The sequence below is a fragment of the Aotus nancymaae genome, unplaced genomic scaffold, assembly GCF_030222135.1.
Source record: "Aotus nancymaae isolate 86718 unplaced genomic scaffold, 86718_ANA_hifiasm-v0.15.2.pri h1tg000067l, whole genome shotgun sequence".
In the NCBI taxonomy this organism is placed as follows: Eukaryota; Metazoa; Chordata; class Mammalia; order Primates; family Aotidae; genus Aotus; species Aotus nancymaae.
Window position 1 is genome coordinate 15,590,254 of NW_026988482.1, and position 20,282 is coordinate 15,610,535.

The window sequence follows — 20,282 nt, forward strand, 5'->3', positions numbered from 1 at the left end:
TGTGACTTCTTGCAGATGGAAACAATTGTTTGAGAAGAGAAAACATCTGTCTAAACAGTGGCATTATGTAAGCTCCTGACCTTGGAAGGAGAGGAGGCCTAATTAAACAATGCCAGAGAGGAAAGAGTGTATGCCTACAGTTATTGTGCTGAGTGACACGGCCCTTTCATTGCTACTCAAAGGACTTATGTTTGAATTTTGTCAAACTTGACTTACCAAATCCTCACATCTAAACAGGAGTGGGTTTCGAGCATCTACTATCTGGACCACAATATCACTGAAAAACAAACATGACATAGACCTATCACTGTGAAGCGAAAGGGGTTATTAACCACATAATAATGGCCAGTAGCAAACACTTGCAATGTATGAAGCACTGGACATATATTAATTTTTTTTTATGAGATGGCGTTTCGCTCTTGTTGCCCAGGCTGGAGTGCAATAGCACGATCAAGGCTCACTGCAACCTTTGCCTCCCGGGTTCAAAGATTCTCCTGTCTCAGCCTCCCAAGTAGCTGGAATTACAGGCATGCACCACCACACCTGGCTAATTTTGTATTTTTAGTAGAGATGGGGTTTCTCCATGTTGGTCAGGCTAGTCTCGAACTCCTGACCTCAGGTGATCAGCCCACCTTGGCCTCCCAAAGTGCTGGGATTACAGGCGTGACCCACCACGCCTGGCCCATATGTTAATTTTTTAAGGTATAATTATTCCCAGTTTATGTATGAGTGACTTAAGGCTCAGGGCACTTAAGTAACTTGCCCAGAGCCACCAGCTAATAAGTAACACAGCCAGAATGGGAACCCAGGCAGCTTGGACCAGAGGTTATGCTCTTAATCATAACATACTATTGCTCTCATATAGCTTAGAGGGGTTCAGATGATGTTTCATTGTCAAAACATCCACTGTACTATGAAACTCTCCTGGTGAGATAAAACAGTATTCCAAACACTTCACTCCAAGGTGAAGTCTACTAAATATTCAATCCCTAATCTGCATTCATGTTAAGGCCTCAAAAGAAACTAGTAAATCACTCACTGACACCTGCCACTATTGAAACTAGTATCTTATTTAAACCCAGGAATAACAAGGAAGAAAGCATATTTTTGGGAAACAATCATCCACCGATTCCAAGAATGTGTCTAAATGGCAAAACCACAAAACAGGAAAGTAGCGATTTAGGGTGCCCGGCTGAGCAGGAAGGGCACGTCCAACTTCTTCCATCACAGAAGGTATGGCAATAAGGCAACCTGCAGCCGATGGCAGGCCCCTCAAATCCCTCACAAATACAGTGGGGACTGCAGGTCTCCAGCACCGCAAGTGGAAAAAAAAAATTCGCTTCTCTGGGAGGCTCCTCCCTTCCTTCAGCCTCTGAGGCTGGATGTTATAAAGGCCCACCGTGACTGCCACTGGAAGGAAATAAGCTACAGATGCATGACTACTACCTCACAGCAGGGTCTCCCCAAAATCCTTATTCTGTTAACCAGCCTTTTCTGGGGGAACTTTGCAAATATGCTAAACACCAAGGAATTAAGGCTACCATTTAGGGCACACTTTTGACATTAAAAGTCCATCTTCTTTTAGAATAGTTACAATTTTAGCATAATCCTGTGATGCAAAGAAACTCACAAACTTGCTAATTTTGGACAAATTGTTTTTTAAGTTCTCTAGTTAAGCTGGTTCTAGTATTTCCTTCTTTAAGGTAAGCATTCACTTTCAAATGGGATATTTAATAGTAAATGAAAAAATGATTGCCAAAAAATGGACAAAGCCTAATCAACTAAAACCACAACGTCTACAAACATTATGTCGACAAACTGAACGTATAGAAAGAACAGTCAGTTTAGAAACACCAGTAAGAAAAGAAGACATTTTAAGACAGCTGCTTCATGTGCTGAATGAGGATGCGGAGCAAAGCGCCAGCCACAGAGCAGTCAGGGTCGATACAGCACAATGGAAGTGCCTTATCTTACTGGAATACAGTATTCTGCCCTCAGTGCCTCTGCAGTTTCCTGCATTTCAATGACATATTATACGTCTAATCTTTTCTGACCACCACTATTAGAATTAAAGAGGCAGATGGCTTAGCCAGCCTGTTACCAAACAGGAGACATCTGCTGTGGAGAAGACATCAATAAATATTTCCCATTCAAAGATGTGGCGGCAGTCATTTTTAAATAAATATTTCTATGTAACTCAGATCCACTTTCTGACAACTGTATTCCTTGAGTTAGGAAACATTTTCTCTTATTTTAAAAAAGGAGAAATACCACATAATAAAAATAACAGAGCAAGTAATACTGTAATCCAATGGAAGCTGGAAGTTTCGAGATGTACAGGCTCACTTGGGAAGTTATTCAGGGATGTAAAAAGTGTAAGACGGGCTTCCTGTTACAACTCAACACAGATGGTTACCTCTGCTCCCTCTCAAAACCTACAAAAACAAAGGCTGAAATTCATTAGGATAAAGAGAAAGAATAGCAGCAACCAAATATCAAACCGATAAGAAGCAAACCTGGTCATGCCCCAGACAACAAAGAAAGCCCAGGATTAGAAGCATCAGCTCTCTCTCTCAAGGGCAAGAATGAGGCCTGGGCCTGTAACCACTCTGAACAGTGAGCTCGTAGGTCAACTCCTCTGTTCCATTCAGAGAGGCAACTACAACCCATCACACAGCCCCGCTTCCCCACTCCCAACAGCAGAAGGCTGGAGTTTACTATGGAGAAAATGAACTTGAGACGTTCCAGGACTGGGACCTCAGAAACAGGGAAAATGGGAAAGAGCCGCCACAGTGCAAAAAGGGGAATGAAACGTAAGCCCCTGAAGATACTGAACTGTGAAGATGCCCCACAGCCTTGTATTATACCACCTCCTGCCCCTTTCCTGCCAGGAGGTCATTCTTCTTTTTAAAAACTGACTGGCTCTGGGCAAAGGACAGATCTTAACATCTTGGGGTATTCCTACAAAATAAAACTGACTCCTGCCCAGGCACCCTACAGCGAAGCTCACCAGCTGGCAAATTCCACCTAAACAGGGAGGCCTGTCAATCGGCTTTGTAATGCTTTGTTCTTAAATATACAGACAGACAAACATCACTAGACATCGAAGGAAGGCCTCTTCCGTAACAGTCAGAAACCAGAATAAAGAGAAAAGGAACAAAGAGGAAAGATAGATGATAGGGGAAGCAGGAAAGTCTCTGAAAACAAAAGAATAACTGTAATGGAGTGTGAAGGTGGAGGGGCTCCCCTCAAGGTCCAGGCTGCAGTACTTCCATGCTTGTTACCACTTCTCTTTGGAAATAAGAAAACGGGCCTTCTCGGGAGCACACAGCCTCAACTACCAAGGAGGCACCAAAGAAGAGTCTACTCTGCTCCACAGAAGAAGTTCCCCAGTTCCCCGGGTGAATGGTTCTGCCCCTCTCCTCATGCCTAATTTAGTAAAAGGAGCCTGCATGGAGCTGGTAATCAGCAGTAAGCTTTTCCTTTTTTCCGCCTAAGAGGTGTGCCCTGCTTCTCTGACCTCCCCACATCCCAGCCCAAGAGCCCTTTCTGTACCCCCAGAGAGCAGAGGATGGGGGTATTTAAGTGACTTTAATTGTCATCACCCTAATTAGAAACGTAAGTGACTTTTTACAAGCTTAATCCGAGTCCTGTTTTCTTTTTTTGGAGACAGAGTCTCGCTCTGTTACCCAGACCGGAGTGCAGTGGTGCGATCTCGGCTCATTGCAACCTCCACTTCCTGGGTTCAAGCGATTCTCCTGCCTCAGCCTCCCGAGTAGCTGGGATTACAGGCACATGCCACCAAGCCTGGCTAATTTTTGCATTTTTAGTAGGGACAGGATTTCATCATGTTGCTCAGACTGGTCTCAAACTTCTGACTTCAAGTGATCCACCTGCCTTGCTCTCCCAAAGTGCTGGGATTACAGGCGTGAGCTGGGCTGTTTTCTTAATTACAATGCTAAATATGATAAGATTCTTTCTGAGAATCCCAATTAAAACATTATGTTTCCTAGTGTTCTTGCTAGGTTCACTTTATAGATTTCAGAGAAAAAAAAATGGCCTGAAGGGTCGTTGTTAAAAAACATCATTTCAAATACAAGGTTCATTTATGGAGTCCTTGAAAGTAATTCAGAAACTCCTTGAGGAAAACAAACATCTTTTAACTATACCAAAGAGGTGAGACTAGAGACACTTGTAAAAATCTTCCATTCTCAATTTGTCAAAATCATTCTCTTCTTTTCAGAGCCCAGTTAAAAAAAATTCTCGTGATTTCCTCAATAATTATCAACTGCTCTTTCCTCTGCTATGACTCGGCCCACTGCCTTTCTATCTGCAGCAAAGCAGGAATTATACCGCCCTCTGTATTTTACTATGTATTAAGTCTCTGAGCACAAGAATTCATTCATTCATTCATTCGTCTGTGTGCCTCTGGTGCCAGTTGCTTTGCTTAGCACTTTGCTGACCGTGGTGAAAGTTGGCTGACATGAGCTTTGACATTTGCCTCTCCCTATAACATATATGCTCTTTGCAGGCAGGAACTTAACTCTTTTTGTACCCATATTTTTCATATTACCAGTAGACACTCAATATACATTTGCTAAAATATCTATATAGATGCTTCAGAATTCATCTTACGGAAAATATTCAATATTCTCATACACTTATCAACATATTTATCTAATAACAAAAAAACTATACAAAATATATGGTAATATCATACTTTTTATAATTCTTAGTAACCCTCTGCATAACTTAATTCCCGATACCCCTAGCCTATAAGCCTATATCAACATCCAAATCTAATATAACGTCACTACAACGTCTTTATTACACAAAAGAAAATGGTACTTCACCTTCTCTCAAGGACTCTCCAGAGCTGGCGCCAGAAGTCCAAATTTCGTTCAAATGGAGTCAGTATCAGCTTTTGTTCCTCTTCTAGCCTAGTTTTTGAGTGAGAAGTTTGTATCTTTGCCAGATTACAATAGACAATTTTTAGCAGTGCAAATGCTCAAATTCATTACATTAAAAATAAGTACTATGTACAAACATCGAGTCAAATTATTTTATGTATTTCCTACTGAGACACCATAAAAATACTATTTATTTATACAATACGCCACCAAATTCAAATTTTATTCTGAAGCTATTTATGCCCTGGAAGTTTATCTATCTTATCTATCACATAAAGTTATTTCTTTCCCACAACTCTTACTGGAAAAATGTGCAGGAGCACAGTGATCAACTCCAGAGTGCCCAATGGCCAAAGAAGGGAATGAAAGAAAAGGCCAGGAACTGAACAGAGTCACCAACTCACTATCTCTGTGCAAGGATGCATATGCACCTAGCAACGTTTTTGCACACACATCTATTTGTCCTTGTCAGTAGAATGCTACCATTTCCTTTTCAAAAGAACCAAAACTTCAAAATGCAAATGGCCATGCATGCACGCCAAATGTCTGGACTCAGGATTTCAAGGTAAGGTAAGTATTCACAGAGTCTACAATACTCACCGGACAAGCTGACGTCTCCATTCTAGAAAGTTATCCTTCTCTGCCTGTTTGAGTTCTTCTGGGCTAGTTTTTTTGTCCCAGTTTGGTCTGAAACAATCATAGAAGGAAAAAAAATTCCTCACAGAAGTAACCAAAACAAAATAGGGAATTTGGATCTAATTGTGGCAGCTGAGAAAAAGAACGAATACTTAGTGGTCTTGTATGTTTTGTGGCATTGTAAATTCTTCTTCAACTCACCTCCTTGGTATACACAAGAACTGTTTGTTTTCTTCGTGGAGCTTCTTAATTCTCTGGCTCTCCTCAAAAGATAGCAGTCCAGTTCTAGCCTCAGCCGTCACAAACTTAATATTGAGTTTCTCTGTTGAAATAAAGAAAAGTACTATTACTTAAGAGGCAATATAGCACCAGGCACGGTGGCTCACTCCTGTAATCCCAGCACTTTGAGGGATTACAAGGAGGGATTACACTTTGAGGGAGGCCAAGGTAGGCGGATCACAAGATCAGGAGTTCAAGACCGGTCTGGCCAACATAGTAAAACCTTGTCTCTACTAAAAATACCAAATTAGCCAGGTGCAGTGGCACACGCCTGTAGTCCCAGCTACTCGGGAGGCTGAGGCAGGCGGATCACCTGAAGTCACGAGTTCGAGACCAGCTTAGCCAATATGGTGAAACCCCATCTCTAGTAAAAATACAAAAATTAGCTGGCCATGGTGGTGGGTGCCTGTAGTCTCAGCTACTTGGGAGGCTGAGGCAGGAGAATCGCAGTGAGCTGAGATCGCGCCACTGCACTCCAGACTGGGTGACACAGCGAGATTCCATCTAAAAAAAAAGGAGGCAATACAGATACCAGAGTGTGGGTCATACTGATAAACTTAGAAAACTACAAATGAGAGCCTAAGAGTTTCAGCTTTCTTGATTTAGATTCTTCTAGCCTTGGATAAATTATTATTCCCAAATGAAGTTTTATGCCAAGGAACTATCGAGAGTTACGACACTGTTTTTGACTACCACACAGTGTTTCATACTGTGACTATATCACAGTTTATTTAGCATTTTCCCTGCTATTGGAACATTCAGTTTCCAAGTTTTCATTATGAAAATACACCATCATCTGGGAGCTTGATAAAAATGTAAATGCTCCAGCTCTAACACACACTCACTGAATTAGATGCTCTAGAGTCTAGAGGATGAGACCAGGAATCTATGTATTAAAGAGTTCTCTGAGCAATTCTGCTGCTCTAGGGTAGACACTGAGAAGTAGAAGTGCTGGGTCATAGGATATGCAACTGTAAACTTTTTTTTTTTTGAGACAAGATCTCACTCTGTCACCCAGGCTGGAGTGCAGTGGCACAATCTCGGTTCACTGCAACCTCTGCCTCCCAGGCTCAAGTGATCCTCCCACCTCAGCCTCCTGAGTAGCTAGGACTACAGGCCTGCGCCACCATGCCTGGCTAATTTTTGTATTTTTAGTAGAGATAGGGTTTTGCCATATTGGCCAGGCTGGCCTCAAACTCCTAACCTCAGGTGACCCACCCACCTCAGCCTCCCAAAGTGCTGGGGTTACAGGTGTGTGCCACTGCACCCAGCCTGCATCTGTAAACTTCTAACAGATACTGCCAAAGCAAACTTTCCAACCCCTCCTCAACTGTCTCACTCCATAACCTAAGAACATACTGCCATTAACCCTGATCCTTCTCACACACACCCTTACATTTCTCTTTCCCTGCAACAGTCAGCTGTTTCAGAAGAATACAACATGCTCATTCCTTGATGTCCTCACCTCCCACTTTCTGTTTCTCTAGATTCCACTTGTGGCTCTATCACTCCACTAACACTGTTCTGGCAGAGATTACTACTGACTTTAAAAAGAAAATAACTTTACTAAGATAGGATTCACATATTATACAATGCATCCATTAAAGCATACAATTCAACGACTTTCAGCATATTTAGAGTTGTGCGGCCATCACCACAATCCATTTTAGAATATTTTCATCGCCCCAAAGAAACCTTTACCCATCAGCAGTCACTGTCCACCCCCAGGTAACTGGGGGAAATAATCTACTTTCTACAGATTTGCCTATTTAGGCCTTTTTGGTGTTTCTACTTTATGGTTATTATGAATAATGCCACTATGAATACACATGTACATGTTTTTGTGTACGTGTTTTCATTTCCTTTGGGCATAGACCCAGGAGTGGGACTGCTGGATCATATGCTAATTCCACGTTTCACCTTTTGAGGAACTGCCAAAATTTTTTTCTAAAACAGTGACACCATTTTCTACTTCTACCGGCAATGTATGATATTCTAATTTCTCTACAAATTCACCAACATTTGTTATACTCTGTTTTATTTCAACTAGCCTAGTGGGCGAAGCGGTATTTCATTGTGAAACCCAGGAGTTTCTTTTCGTCTCTCAACTCTTTTTCACTTAAGCCGCCCTCTCCATCAAGTCTGGTTTACTCCAGCTCCTTAAGTGTTCTTGTTCCTCTTATTTTCTCCATTCTTCTACTCCTATTTCAGTTCTGGCCTGTCTATCTTGCTAGACTAAAATGATATGGTCTCCTAACTCATCTTGCTTCCTTAAAATTCATCAGTGATCTTTTAAAAAACAAAATCTCATGTAGCGGCCAGGCGTGGTGGCTCACGCCTGTAATCCCAGCACTCTGAGAGGCCAAGGTAGGCAGATCATCTGAGGTCAGAAGTTGAAGACCAGCCTGACCAACATGGTGAAACCCCATCTCTACTAAAAATACAAAAATTAGCTGAGCATGGTGGCACATGCCTGTAATTCCAGCTAGTCGGGAGGTTGACGCAGGAGAATCGCTTGAACCCGGGAGGCAGAGGTTGCAGTGAGCTGAGATTGCGCCATTGCACTCCAGCCTGGGCAAAAAGAAAAAAAAAAATTGATGTAGCCATTAGACATACCTGCATGCCCATATTCCCTGTAACACTAGTCACAATAGGCAAGATATGGAACCAACCTCAATGCCCACCAGTGTATGAATGGATAAAGAAAACTTGGTATATGTATACATATGCATACACACAATGGAATACTATTTTGCATTAAAAAAGAAGGAAATCTTATGTTGCAAAAAAAAAAAAAAAAGGAAATCTTGACATTTGTGACAACATGGATGAACCATTATGCTACATGATATAACTCAGGCACAGAAAGACAAATACCACATGATCTCACTTATATGTGGAATCTAAAAAAGTAAAGCTCATAGAAGCAGAGATAAAATGGTGGTTACCGGGGACTAGGGAATGGGGGAAATAGGAAAATACTGATCAAACAGTAAAGTTTTACTGAGGCAGTAAAGTAAGTTCTGGAGATCTAATGTACAGCCTGGTGACCACAGTCAATAACAACGTATTTACTAGTTAATAATATGAAATTTGCTAAGACAGTATATCTTGTTCTCACCACACACACAAAAAAACAATGTGAGGTGATGGATACATTCATTACTTGATTGTGTAATCATTTCACAATGTATACATATAACCAAACGTCATATTATATACTGTAACTATATACAATTTTTAGTTGCCAATTACATAGCTCACAAGCTGGAACCCACTCATCCCCCTCAAAAACACTAAAAAATGAAATCTGAAATCATGCTGCACACTTGCTTAAAGCCCTGTAAAGCCTCCCTTAAACCTTTGTTCTCTCTGGTCCTTGCCCACCTCTTCAGCACCTGTACTCATCACATTCTGTCCCTGTCACATCCTGTCCCCTGCATGACCAAAGCCAAACTTCTAGCCATTTTCTGAACACAGTTGGCTGCTGCTTCACATCTTGACTAGAGTCCTCTGCCTGTCTGTGTAAAAGGTCTGATATCATCTCACCTGTCCTTCTAACAGCTACTCATTGTTCAAGACTCAGGCCAGGCATGGTGGCTCACACCTGTAATACCAGTACTTTGGGAGGCCAAGGCAGGTGGATCACAAGGTCAGGAGATCAAGACCATCATGGCCAACATGGTGAAACCCCATCTCTACTAAAAAATACAAAAATTAGCCGGGCGTGGTGGTGCACGCCTGTAGTCCCAGCCACTCACGAGGCTGAGGCAGGAGAATTGCTTGAACCCAGGAGGTGGAGGCTGCAGTGAGCCAAGATGGCACCACTGCACTTCAGCCTGGGCAACAGAGAGAAACTCTGTCTCCAAAAAAAAAAAAAAAAAAGACTCAGCCCCAGATGGAAATGTGACTGGTGTCACGTGTACTAAGCAATAAACAACTTACCAGCAACAAACTCTGTTCCTGCGAGTTCGGCAGTAGCAAGGAAGTCATCAAGAGAGCTCTGTTCAGTCACTGACTGAAGATTAAGACGACCCCAATCATAGCCATCATTGAGTTCACTTGTGTGCAACTATGAACAAACACAGGGTAATAAACCTAGCTGCTTTCATCTGCTCTTGGCATCCAATAAGCTCTAAACTTCCTTGCAATTAGTCTGTGGTCTCAAGGGTGGCTGCAGCCCCTTTAGAATCAATACTATTAATAGTAAATACTTAAAGACGCACATTCTTACCTTTTAATAGGCAGCTCCCTTTCACAATTTCATTAATTTTTAAAATCTTTTGAGGTGGATTTTATTGCATTTCCATTTTACTGATGATGTAACTAAGGCTTCAACAGATAAAATAACCTGCCTATAGTCGAAAACTAAATGACAGAAGTAGAACCTGACCTCAGATTGTCTGACTCTGCTAGTCAAAGTTAGTCAAAACTTTACCTGATATAGTCCCACAATAAGAAATACATTTTACAGGCCAGGCGAGGTAGCTCACGCCTGTAATCCCAGCACTTAGGGAGGCCGAGGCAGGTGGATCACGAGGTCAGGAGTTCAAGACCAGCCTGGCCAACATGGTGAAACCCCGTCTCTACTAAAAAAAAATACAAAAATTAGCCATCGTGGTGGTGCACGCCTATAATCCCAGCTACTCAGGAGGCTGAGGCAGGAGAATAGCTTGAACCCGGGAGGTAGAGGTTGCAGTGAGCCAAGATCACGCCACTGCACTCCAGCTTGGGCGACACAACGAGACCACCTCCAAAAAAAAGAAATACATTTTACACAGTGACCCAAAGGTGTATGTACATATAGTGATACAAGCATTCAGTACCTTCAGTATAGTAAAATGGAAACAAAATAATACTGAAACAGGCCAGGCATGGTGACTCACGCCTGTAATCCCTGAACTTTGGGATGCCGAGGTGGGTGGATTACCTGAGGCCAGGAGTTCAAGACCAGCCTAGCCAACATGATAAAACCCCATCTCCATTAAAAATCCAAAGAAATTAGCTGGGCATGGTGGTATGTGCTTGTAATTCCAGCTACTCAGGAGGCTGAGGCAGGAGAATCACTTGAATCTGGCAGGCAGAGGTTGTGGTGACCGAGATCACACCACTGCACTCCAGCCTGGGCAATAAAGAATACTGAAACCATACCCGATTACATATAACACATTCTGATATTTCTCTATCTTGCTAAGGAAAAAATAAAAACAAAAAAGCTAGTTGCAAACCACTAAATTGATTTCCAGACACAACTCAGAGTTTAATAAACATCACCCTAAGTTATATACTTAGTATAGGTACAAATAAAAAAATTGCCAGGCATGGTGGCTTGTGCCTGTAATTCCAGCTCCTCAAGAGGCTGAGGCAGGAGGATTGCTTGAGGCCAGGAGTTTGGGACCACCCTGGGAAACACAGCAAGACCCTGTCTCTAAAAAAACAGGCCTGGTGGTGTGCACCTGTAATGCCAGCTACTCAGAGACTGAGGCAGGGGGATTATTTGTGCCCAGAAGTTTGAGACTGTGGTGAGTTGGTGAGTTGTGAACACACCACTGGCACTCTAGCCGAGGTGACAGTGTGATGACCCTGTCTCTAAAAATGAATGAATGACGTATGAATAAATATTAAGGGCCAAAAGTTTAGGTAGTGATCGAATCAGCAAAAATAAGGATTAGGATCCAATTCTTTAGAATACAAGTTCAATCTTCCCACTATTTCCTAAAAGTCTTCATTAATAACAAGTTGCTTCAAAACTAATAAAAATTACCAGTAATCTAATATCCAGAGTAACTCTGACCTGATGAATACTGATAAGCACTGTATGCTGTTTACTCTGCCAGATCACATGGATGAAAATGAGCTGGTGTAACAGTGGCACATGGTTAGTTAGCTCCAGGTACATACTTTAGTACACCATCTTAGAACTCAATACATTCTCATTCATTCCTGGTGGAATGAATGGTGAAAATAACGACTAGAATGATTAACACAAGCCAAATCACTTCATTCATGGTTTAAAGATCCTTCTGTAACCTAGTAAAATATTAGGTCCTGTCACACCTAAGAAATGAATGATTTATCTTTGAGCTAAACCACTAGGGGGTGCTTCGCAGGGGTGAGGCAAGGATCTGAATTTTGTATTTCTGGCAGTAACCAATCACTTCTGGAAGATCCATTCTTTGAACAAATTAATACAAAAATACGTTTTGTCTTTTTCCTGCTCAGAAAGTTCCAAGCACTCCAGTGGCTTCTAGGGCAAAACCCAAACGTACTCAACACATTCTGGCATTGAAGAGTCTTCACATTCTCACTCCACGCCTCTCTCACTCCCCGCCTCATCATCACCACACTAACTCTCCTTTCAAGCTTCTTCTACTTTTGTGTTTTGGACCTTGCCAGGAGGAGGAGGACCTGTTACTCGGCCTCGCAAAAACTCCAACTCATCCTTCCAAACCCGGCTAAGGCGTCCATCCAGGAAAACTTATCTGACTTTTGACCCGGAATTTTGCAACATTCAGGCTAGACAGAAAACATGGTGACAGATGACATGGTCTGTCTTACCCAGGAGTCACTGTGACGATGGCTTCGGCTCCGCTGAGTCTGATGGCGCATAAGGGCCCGTCCCAGCGACCCACCGGCCGGGGCTCTCCTCCGCCCCATTGCAACACAACCACCGCAAGAACCTTCCTCGCTCGGCGCGTGCAGTTTCCGAAAGTCACAGTTCGATTACCGGAAGTGACGATAAGCGAGCCCAAGTAGCTCAGGCTCAAAGTTGAGAGGGAAAGCAGAATGACTTGTCCTAAAGTGCTCTTTTACGTCTTAAGCTTGCCAGTATTATAGAATATAAGTGAAAAGATGCTTCTGGAATTTTTCTATAGATTTCCTGGCGAATGTCTCGAGTTTGTATGAGTTAAAAGAATGGTCCATTCTCGATTTGTGCGTCGGGCTTTAGCGTCCGGCAAGAAACTGAAGCGCCAGGGAAGCATGGAGGTTCCTATTCGCGGCAATAGCTCCGCCTCCCGCGGCTTCCGTCAGGAGGAGGCGGAGACTCGGAGGAAGAGTGTTTCAGTGGCGCTAGGACGGGGGAGTTTCCCAGCGATGGTTTTCAGCTGGCGTTCCAAGGTGTGGTCTCTCCGAGGTCCAGCCCGGCAACTAATTTTTTATTTACCTATCCGTCCCCAGCTGCGAACTGGAGAGAAAAGTCTTCGCCTGGATGTGAATTTGGAATGAGAGGCTGAATAATATTTCTAGAGCTTGGCAAGGTTGTAAGAAAGCCAACATGAAGTGACTTACGTTTTATTTCAAATAAAATAAGTTTAAAGAGTTCTAGTTACAATTTCATTACTTTTTAAAAAATAATTAAAATGCACTGGGCGCGGTGGCTCACGCTTGTAATCCCAGCACTTTGGGAGACCGAGGCGGGCGGATCACTTAACGTAAGGCGTTCGAGACCAGCTTGACCAACATGGTGAAACTCCGTCTCAAAAAAAAAAAAAAAAAAAAAAAAAAAATACAAAATTAGCCGGCATGGTGGCGCATGCCTGTAATCCCAGCTACTTGGGAGGCAGAGGCAGGAGAATCTCTTGAACCCGGGAGTCGGAGGCGGCGGTGGGCCGAGATCACGCCATTGAACTTCAGGCTAGGCAACGAGTGAAACTCTGTCTCAAAAAAAAAATTTTTTTTTAATAATAATAATAATTAAAATGAAAGTGAAAACAGTGAGCCAGCTCCACTCCTAGAGGCCTGGGCTTTTGTTCCTCACTTTAATGTTCGATTTCCCTATAATGGGAATATAAAGTCAGTTTAGACATTCTCATTGATCCGGAGAACCATCTCTTTGTTTCGGTGCTTAGAGAAAGCAGCTTGAGCGGGTCATAGATTGAGTGTGTGCAGTGTCAGGAATCAAACCCAAGTCTTGTCACTAGCCTGTACACTCCTGGGGAGAGGGGGAATGAGAGTTGTTAACATGTATTTTCATTTATTTTTGTTTTTTGAGACAGAGTCTCGCTCTGTTGCCCAGGCTGGAGTGCAATGGCATGATTTCAGCTCACTGCAACCTCTGCCTTCTGGGTTCAAGTGATTCTCCTGCCACAGCCTTCTCAGTAGCTGGGATTACACATGTGGGCCACTGCACCCGGCTAACTTTTGTATTTTTAGTAGAGACAGGGTTTCGCCATGTTAGCCAGACTGGTCTCGAACTCCTGACCTCAGGCGATCCCACTGCCTCGGCCTCCCAAAGTGCTAGCATTACAGGCATGAGCCATTGCGCCCGGCCAAACATGTATTTTTAAATCATAGGATCAAGGTTATGCATGTATTACCTAGCACGGCTTGATGTAGCCATTCCACAATGTACACATATATCAAAACATCATGCTGTACAACATAAATAATACACCATTGTTACATATCAAAACAACAGCCAAAAAGAACTAAAATAAATCATAGGGTCAATAATCCATTTAATCCAGGGCTTCTCACACTTTAATGTGCCCATGGATCCCCTGGGAATCTTGTTAACATGCAGATTCTGATTCATAAGGTCTGGGGTGAGGCCTGCGGCTCTGTTTCTAACAAGCTTCCAGGTGATACCCATGCTACTGGTCCCTGGGTCACACTTTGAGTAGCAAGAGTAATCCACTCCTTTTTCGTGCAAATGAAGACACAGAAGTGGACTGGCTAAAGGTCAGTCATAGCAAGTTAGCATCAGGCAAAACTGGGTCCAGACTCCCACCCATTTCTGATTTCCCTGCCAAGCCCTCTGTTTGCTACACCTCACCCCTCTTACTGAATTGAAGTGACTTTTGGGAAGGGCCCAAGGGGACTGCTGACAAGCTGTGGAGTGGTGGGCAATGGTTTGAGAAGGCAGTGCTCACAGATGAGCAAAGAAATGCATCGGAACAGGATTTCTCCCGTTTCCCAATTTAGAAACAGTGTATCTTTAAAACCCCTGCACATAATCTCCAGAAGTAAGATTGAATAGAATTAGCAGACAGCTCCTGGCATTCTCTACACAGCTAAGTGGCTAAAGATCAAACTAACTCATGAAGTAAGATTAGGTGGATTTCACGTTTTAATAATAATACTAGGAGATGATATAAAGAAACTCGCTCATTCCTAGAGCTCAGTCAGCCAGGAACTTGGGATTTCACCCTAGTTTCCTTTTCCTGATTGTGTCACCTCCAAAGATTTCTGAGAAAATAAACACAGGTTTCCTATTGTCACTTTTCTAAGGGCTTAAAAAATCTTGACCAAATAAGGCCAGGCATGCTGGCTCACGCTTGAAATCCCAACACTTTGGGAGGCTGAGGCAGGTGAGTCACCTGAGCTCAGGAGTTCGAGACCAGCCTGGCCAACATGGTAAACCCCGTCTCTACTAAAAATACAAAAATTAGCTGGGCGTGGTGGCGGGCGCCTGTAATCCCAGCTACACGGGAGGCTGAGGCAGGAGAATTGCTTGAACCTGGGAAGCAGAGGTTGCAGTGAACCCAGATCGCACCATTGCACTCCAGCCTGGGCAACAAGAGTAAAACTTTGTCTCAAAATAAAAAAAAAATCTTGACCAATTAAACCAAAGTGATAATCAGGTGTGGTGAGGAGTCAAAATGTTATCCAGATTTAATTAGCAGCAACTATTCCTAGCTGACAAGAAAAGCATACATAATTCTAATATTTCTCCCAAGACGTTATGAAAATCTACCAATGACAGACAATTAATTGCGTCTCAGTCTTCTTATCTGGTTAATGGGGCTAATAACAATTCCTCTCCTGGAGAGGTAGCCAATGAGAAAATGCTGCAAGGTCATTGCCCGTAATTTGTGAGGCACCAGCTAGCACAGCTGAACACATTTTTTTCCCCTAACAACTAAGCAATGAAGGTGAGAACCCAGTTGGAAAATTTTTCAGTGAGAAGGACAAGGAGGAAGGGAATCGAGGGTGTTGATGAGACAAGATCATCAGACCCAGATTAAAAGGAACGAAGTAAGATTGTGGGGGGAGTGACGATGGCGGTGATGAAGGGTGGAGCGAGGTCCTGGCTGCTGCCCAAGTGAGGGGGTTGCAAAGATAAATCAGGCCAGGTCCCTGCCCTCCAACTGCAGAGGCCATTTCACCCACACACTTCAGGAACAACACTACCTTGCCAAACTTTCTCACACCAGCAGAAACTCTCACCCACCAGGCTTGTGTCTGGAAGATGGGTCAGATCCTTCTGATTCCCCACGTAGCAGAGTACTTCCGTTAAAGCCAGGATTTTCTGAAAAGCTGGCTCCTGGAGGAGGCTGTATTGATTTGGGGATTGGAAGCCTGGCATCCAGTTTCTAAATAGTGACACAGGGAGCGTTCCCTATTCATAGTGTTGCATAATGCTCGATTTCCACCGCGTCTGAACAAACGTAGTTGCAAGCTCTGAAACCCACACCCAGCAACAAACTTTGGAGTTGCTTTCAGCTCTCTAAGTCCACACTGCTGTGCCTCTGGGCTCCACATCTGTCGGAGGAAGGAGAGGAAAGAGTGGGTTGGTTTCTGTTTTGTTTTTCCTTTCACGCCTTGGCCGAAAATGTGTTGGTGGCAGAAAAGTCGTTCCAAGGCGAGCTTGCAGCCTGGTCTCTCTCCTTCTTTCCCATACGATACATCGCCTCCTTCTCAAAGGACATTAAAGCAGTTTGCATAAGGCTGAGAGTTGTGAAAATTGAAGTCTGGCAGCCTCTGTAGAGCGTAATTGAATCAGTAGGGAAACTCCCTCTGATTATCTACCATTCTCAGTTTATCCCTGTTGAAAATGGGTGGATTCTCACATGAGTTTCAATAATTCAGCAGACTTTTAAAAATCTTTTTAGTTGGCATATAATAATTGTATGTATGAGGTGCAGTTCTGATACATGTATAAATTGTGTAATAATTCAGAATATTTAGCATGTCTATCACCTCATACATTTATCATTTTTTTGTAGTAAGAACATTAAAAATCCTCTCTTCTAGTTACTTTCAAATATACAACACAGTATTGTTAACTATAGTCATACTACTTTCAGTAGACATTTATTGGTGGTTATTATAATGATTCATTTAAGTTCCTGCACTCAAACATTGATTTCTTGTGTGTGCACAGAAAAGTGTAAAAGACAGGCCAGGCATGGTGGCTCACGCCTGTAATCCCAGCATTTTGGGAGGCCAAGGCGGGTGGATCACAAGGTCAAGAGATCAAGACCATCCTGGCCAACATGGTGAAACCCTATCTCTACTTAAAATACAAAAATTAGCTGGGTGTGGTGGCGCGCACCTGTAGTCCCAGCTACTCGGGATGCTGAGGCAGGAGAATTGCCTGAATCCAGGAGGCGGAGATTGCAGTGAGCCGAGATCGCACCACTGCACTCCAGCCTGGCGATGAAACAAGACTCTGTCTCAAAAAAAAAAAAAAAAAAAGTAAAGTGTAAAAGACTTCTTGCTTTGGTGATATAGGATACAAGATCCTATGTACACTGTATTTGAACCCATGAACTTTTTCTCAACTTGTGTTATGTATGGAATATCTAGTGTCTTCTATTCACAGATGACTTTGCAATTACTTTTCCCTCTTGACAGTCAAGTGAGAAAGGGTATTGTTATTTTACTGCACTTTTAGGTCTAGAAATGGAGACCCAAAACAGTTAAGTTAAGCAAATTAAAATAAAGGAGGCTAGAAGTAGAATGAATAATAACCAACTCTAAAATCTGCAAATGGAAAGTCCTAGATTTCTCCCATTCATTCATTCAGTCACTCATTCATTCACTCATTCATCACAGGACTCTGAAGATTCAGCACTGGACAAACTCCCTGCCCTGAAGACCTTACACTTTAGTGGTGATCAGCCTAACAGAGAGACTCAGCCAGGGTTAAATAGCTCAAGACATGAACTACAGCACCAGGTAGACCTTACTCCGTTAAGAGGGCATCTGACCACTAGGATTTTACTTTTTGTTTCTAAAGTGATCAGTCTCCTTAAATCACCATAATAAATATACTAATATATGCATGTAAACCTGGATGGTGATGGAATGCAAAGCTATGTTGTGTGAGGAAAAGGTGATAGAAAGGTGGCCAGCCTAAGGAGGGGGACTCCGGAGGTGTGTGGGAACCACTGCCATTTATGTGGAGGACCGTCATAGGTAAGGGAGTAAAGACTGTTCTGAGAAGACACAAGGCAAGAACAACCAGAACAAATGGATAGAAACCACAGGGTTACAATTTTACATTCAGTGTGTTGGAGACTTCTTACAATCAGAATGGCTCAGAGATGTAATGGACAGCTTAGTAAGGTAGTGAGCTCCCTGACATCAGAGGTATTCAAGCAAAAGTCAGGTGTCAGATGTTCTAAGTCAGGTTCATGCCTCAAAGTGGGTGTTGAAATAAAGAACTGCTAAGGTACTTTACAGACCCCTGAGAAAATAAAAAATAAATAAATAAATAAAACCAGATCCCTGACCCTGGTAGGTTCTCTTCTTCTTTATGCTATCCCTTGCCTCATTCCAGTGTCTGAAACAGCAAGGGAACAGTGATGGTCTCAGAAAGGGTGCCAAGGTTGGCAAAAGCAGGGCGATGCCTTCACCATGTAACGTGGGGAGAAGAGTACATCTTGCCCTCGTTGTCATGAGAGAGTTGAGGGTACCACGAACTGCCACCTAACAAATTCAGTCATCATTAGTCACAAATACTACCAATACAAATGGAAATGTTAAAAATAATCACTTTGAAGAAAAGATCCATGGTTTCTGCTTTAAACTTAATCATGAAGGGGTTAATGATTTCTCCTCCTTCAATCTTCAGAGGGGACAAACCAGTCTTTACTGGTCCCTGCCTTTGGTGGCACCGAGGAGAAGGCTCGCTTGTAAGGCTCACGGTTTCACTGCTCGTGGCTTCCTTCTAGTGCCCTTGCATTTCTGCCTGGGTCTTGTCCAAGATCCCACACAAGCAGCCCATGAAAGGACAGGCTCCAAGAAAAGAGGCATGGTGAGGACATTTCTGGGAGCTTTGGTCACAGGGTGACCTCCAGAGTTTGTAGACTTCTGACTTGTCTATTGCTCCTCTGTCACTCCTGCAGTTTCCTGCCATGGGCTCTGTTTTAATCTTTTGTCTTTTATATTTATTTATTTTCAGTGAGCTTTGTTGGAAACACAGCTTCTGTTTTGAGTTAATGAAGTCCCTTAAAAAGATGTTCAGGCTGGGCACAGTGGCTCATGCCTGTAATCCTAGCACTTTGAGAGGCCGAGGCAGGTGGATTGCCTGAGCTCAGGAGTTTGAGACCAGCCTGGGCAACACGGTGAAACCTTGTCTCTACCAAAATAAAAAAAATTAGCTGGCGTAGTGGTGTGCACCTGTAGTCCCAGGTACTTGGGAGGCTGAGGCAGGAGAATTGCTAGAATCCAGGAGGTGGAGGTTGTGAGCCAACATCGCGCCACTGCATCTGGCCTGAGCGACACAGTGAGACTCCGTCTCAAAAAAAAAAAAAAGGGCCTGGTGGCTCATGCCAGTAATGCCAGCATTTTGGGAGGCTGAGGTGGGAAGATAACTTGAGCCCAGCAGTTTGAGACCAGTCTGGGCAAAATAGTGAGACCCCCATCTCTACAAAATGTAAAAAAAAAAAAAAAATTAGCTGGGTATGGTGGTGGGTGCCTGTGTTCCCAGCTACTTGGGAGACTGAGGTGGGAGGATCACTTGAGCATGGGAGGTCAAGGCTGTGATGAGCTGTGATTGTGCCACTGCACTACAGCCTGAGTGACAGGGTGAGACCTAACCCCTACTGTGGATGTGCTTTTATTTGGAAAAAGTCTTTTTTTTCAGATGGGGTTTCACTGTGTGGTGTAGGCTTGTTCTCAAACTCCTGGGCTCAAATGACCCTTCTGCCTGGGCCTCCTGATTATTGGGATTACAGGCATGAGCCACTGTACCAGGTTCAGAAAAGGGTGTCTGCAGATGTAATCAAGTGAAGATGAACTCATACTGGATTAGGAGGACCCTAAGCCAATAACTACTATTTTAGAAAGAGAAATATTTGGCTGCATACACAGAAGACACAGAGGGAGAGGCCATGTGATTCCAGAGGCAGAGATTGGAGTGACATGTCTAAAAAACAAGGAACACCAACGATGACAGGCAACCATCAGAAGCTAGTAAGATGCAAGGAAGGATGCTGCCTTCTTGTAACCTCCAAAACAGGAAGAGAATACATTGTTGTTTTAAGCCACCCTATTGATGGTAATCTGTTATGGCCGCTGCAGGAAATTGATACAGCTTTTTTGTGATCTTAGAAATGAATGAGAATTTGATTAGCTCCTAACAGGGAGAGAAGGGTAGCAGCACGCTCTGAGTCCCTCAGTTAGTCAGGGCTTGGGGGTGGGGGTCTGGATTCCTTCTTTGCCAATCTTGCGTACCTGAGCCTTGGCTCTGATCATGGCAGGTCCCTGCTCTAGTGCCTCCAGTGA

General features: G+C 43.2%; 1 protein-coding gene across 1 annotated transcript in view; it reads right to left on the bottom strand.

The window, feature by feature from the left end:
- LSG1 (large 60S subunit nuclear export GTPase 1) overlaps nucleotides 1-13,098 on the bottom strand; it is a 31,487-nt gene extending 18,389 nt beyond the window's left edge. The window contains exons 1-6 of the mRNA XM_012448958.3: nucleotides 12,384-13,098; nucleotides 9,771-9,897; nucleotides 5,748-5,868; nucleotides 5,511-5,597; nucleotides 4,854-4,940; nucleotides 217-277 (exon numbers count right to left, since the gene is read on the bottom strand). Of these exons, the coding sequence (XP_012304381.1) occupies nucleotides 217-277; nucleotides 4,854-4,940; nucleotides 5,511-5,597; nucleotides 5,748-5,868; nucleotides 9,771-9,897; nucleotides 12,384-12,482 (582 nt within the window). The 5' untranslated portion in view covers nucleotides 12,483-13,098. The remainder of the gene's footprint in view (nucleotides 1-216; nucleotides 278-4,853; nucleotides 4,941-5,510; nucleotides 5,598-5,747; nucleotides 5,869-9,770; nucleotides 9,898-12,383) is intronic.
- Between the last annotated feature and the right edge of the window lie 7,184 nt (nucleotides 13,099-20,282).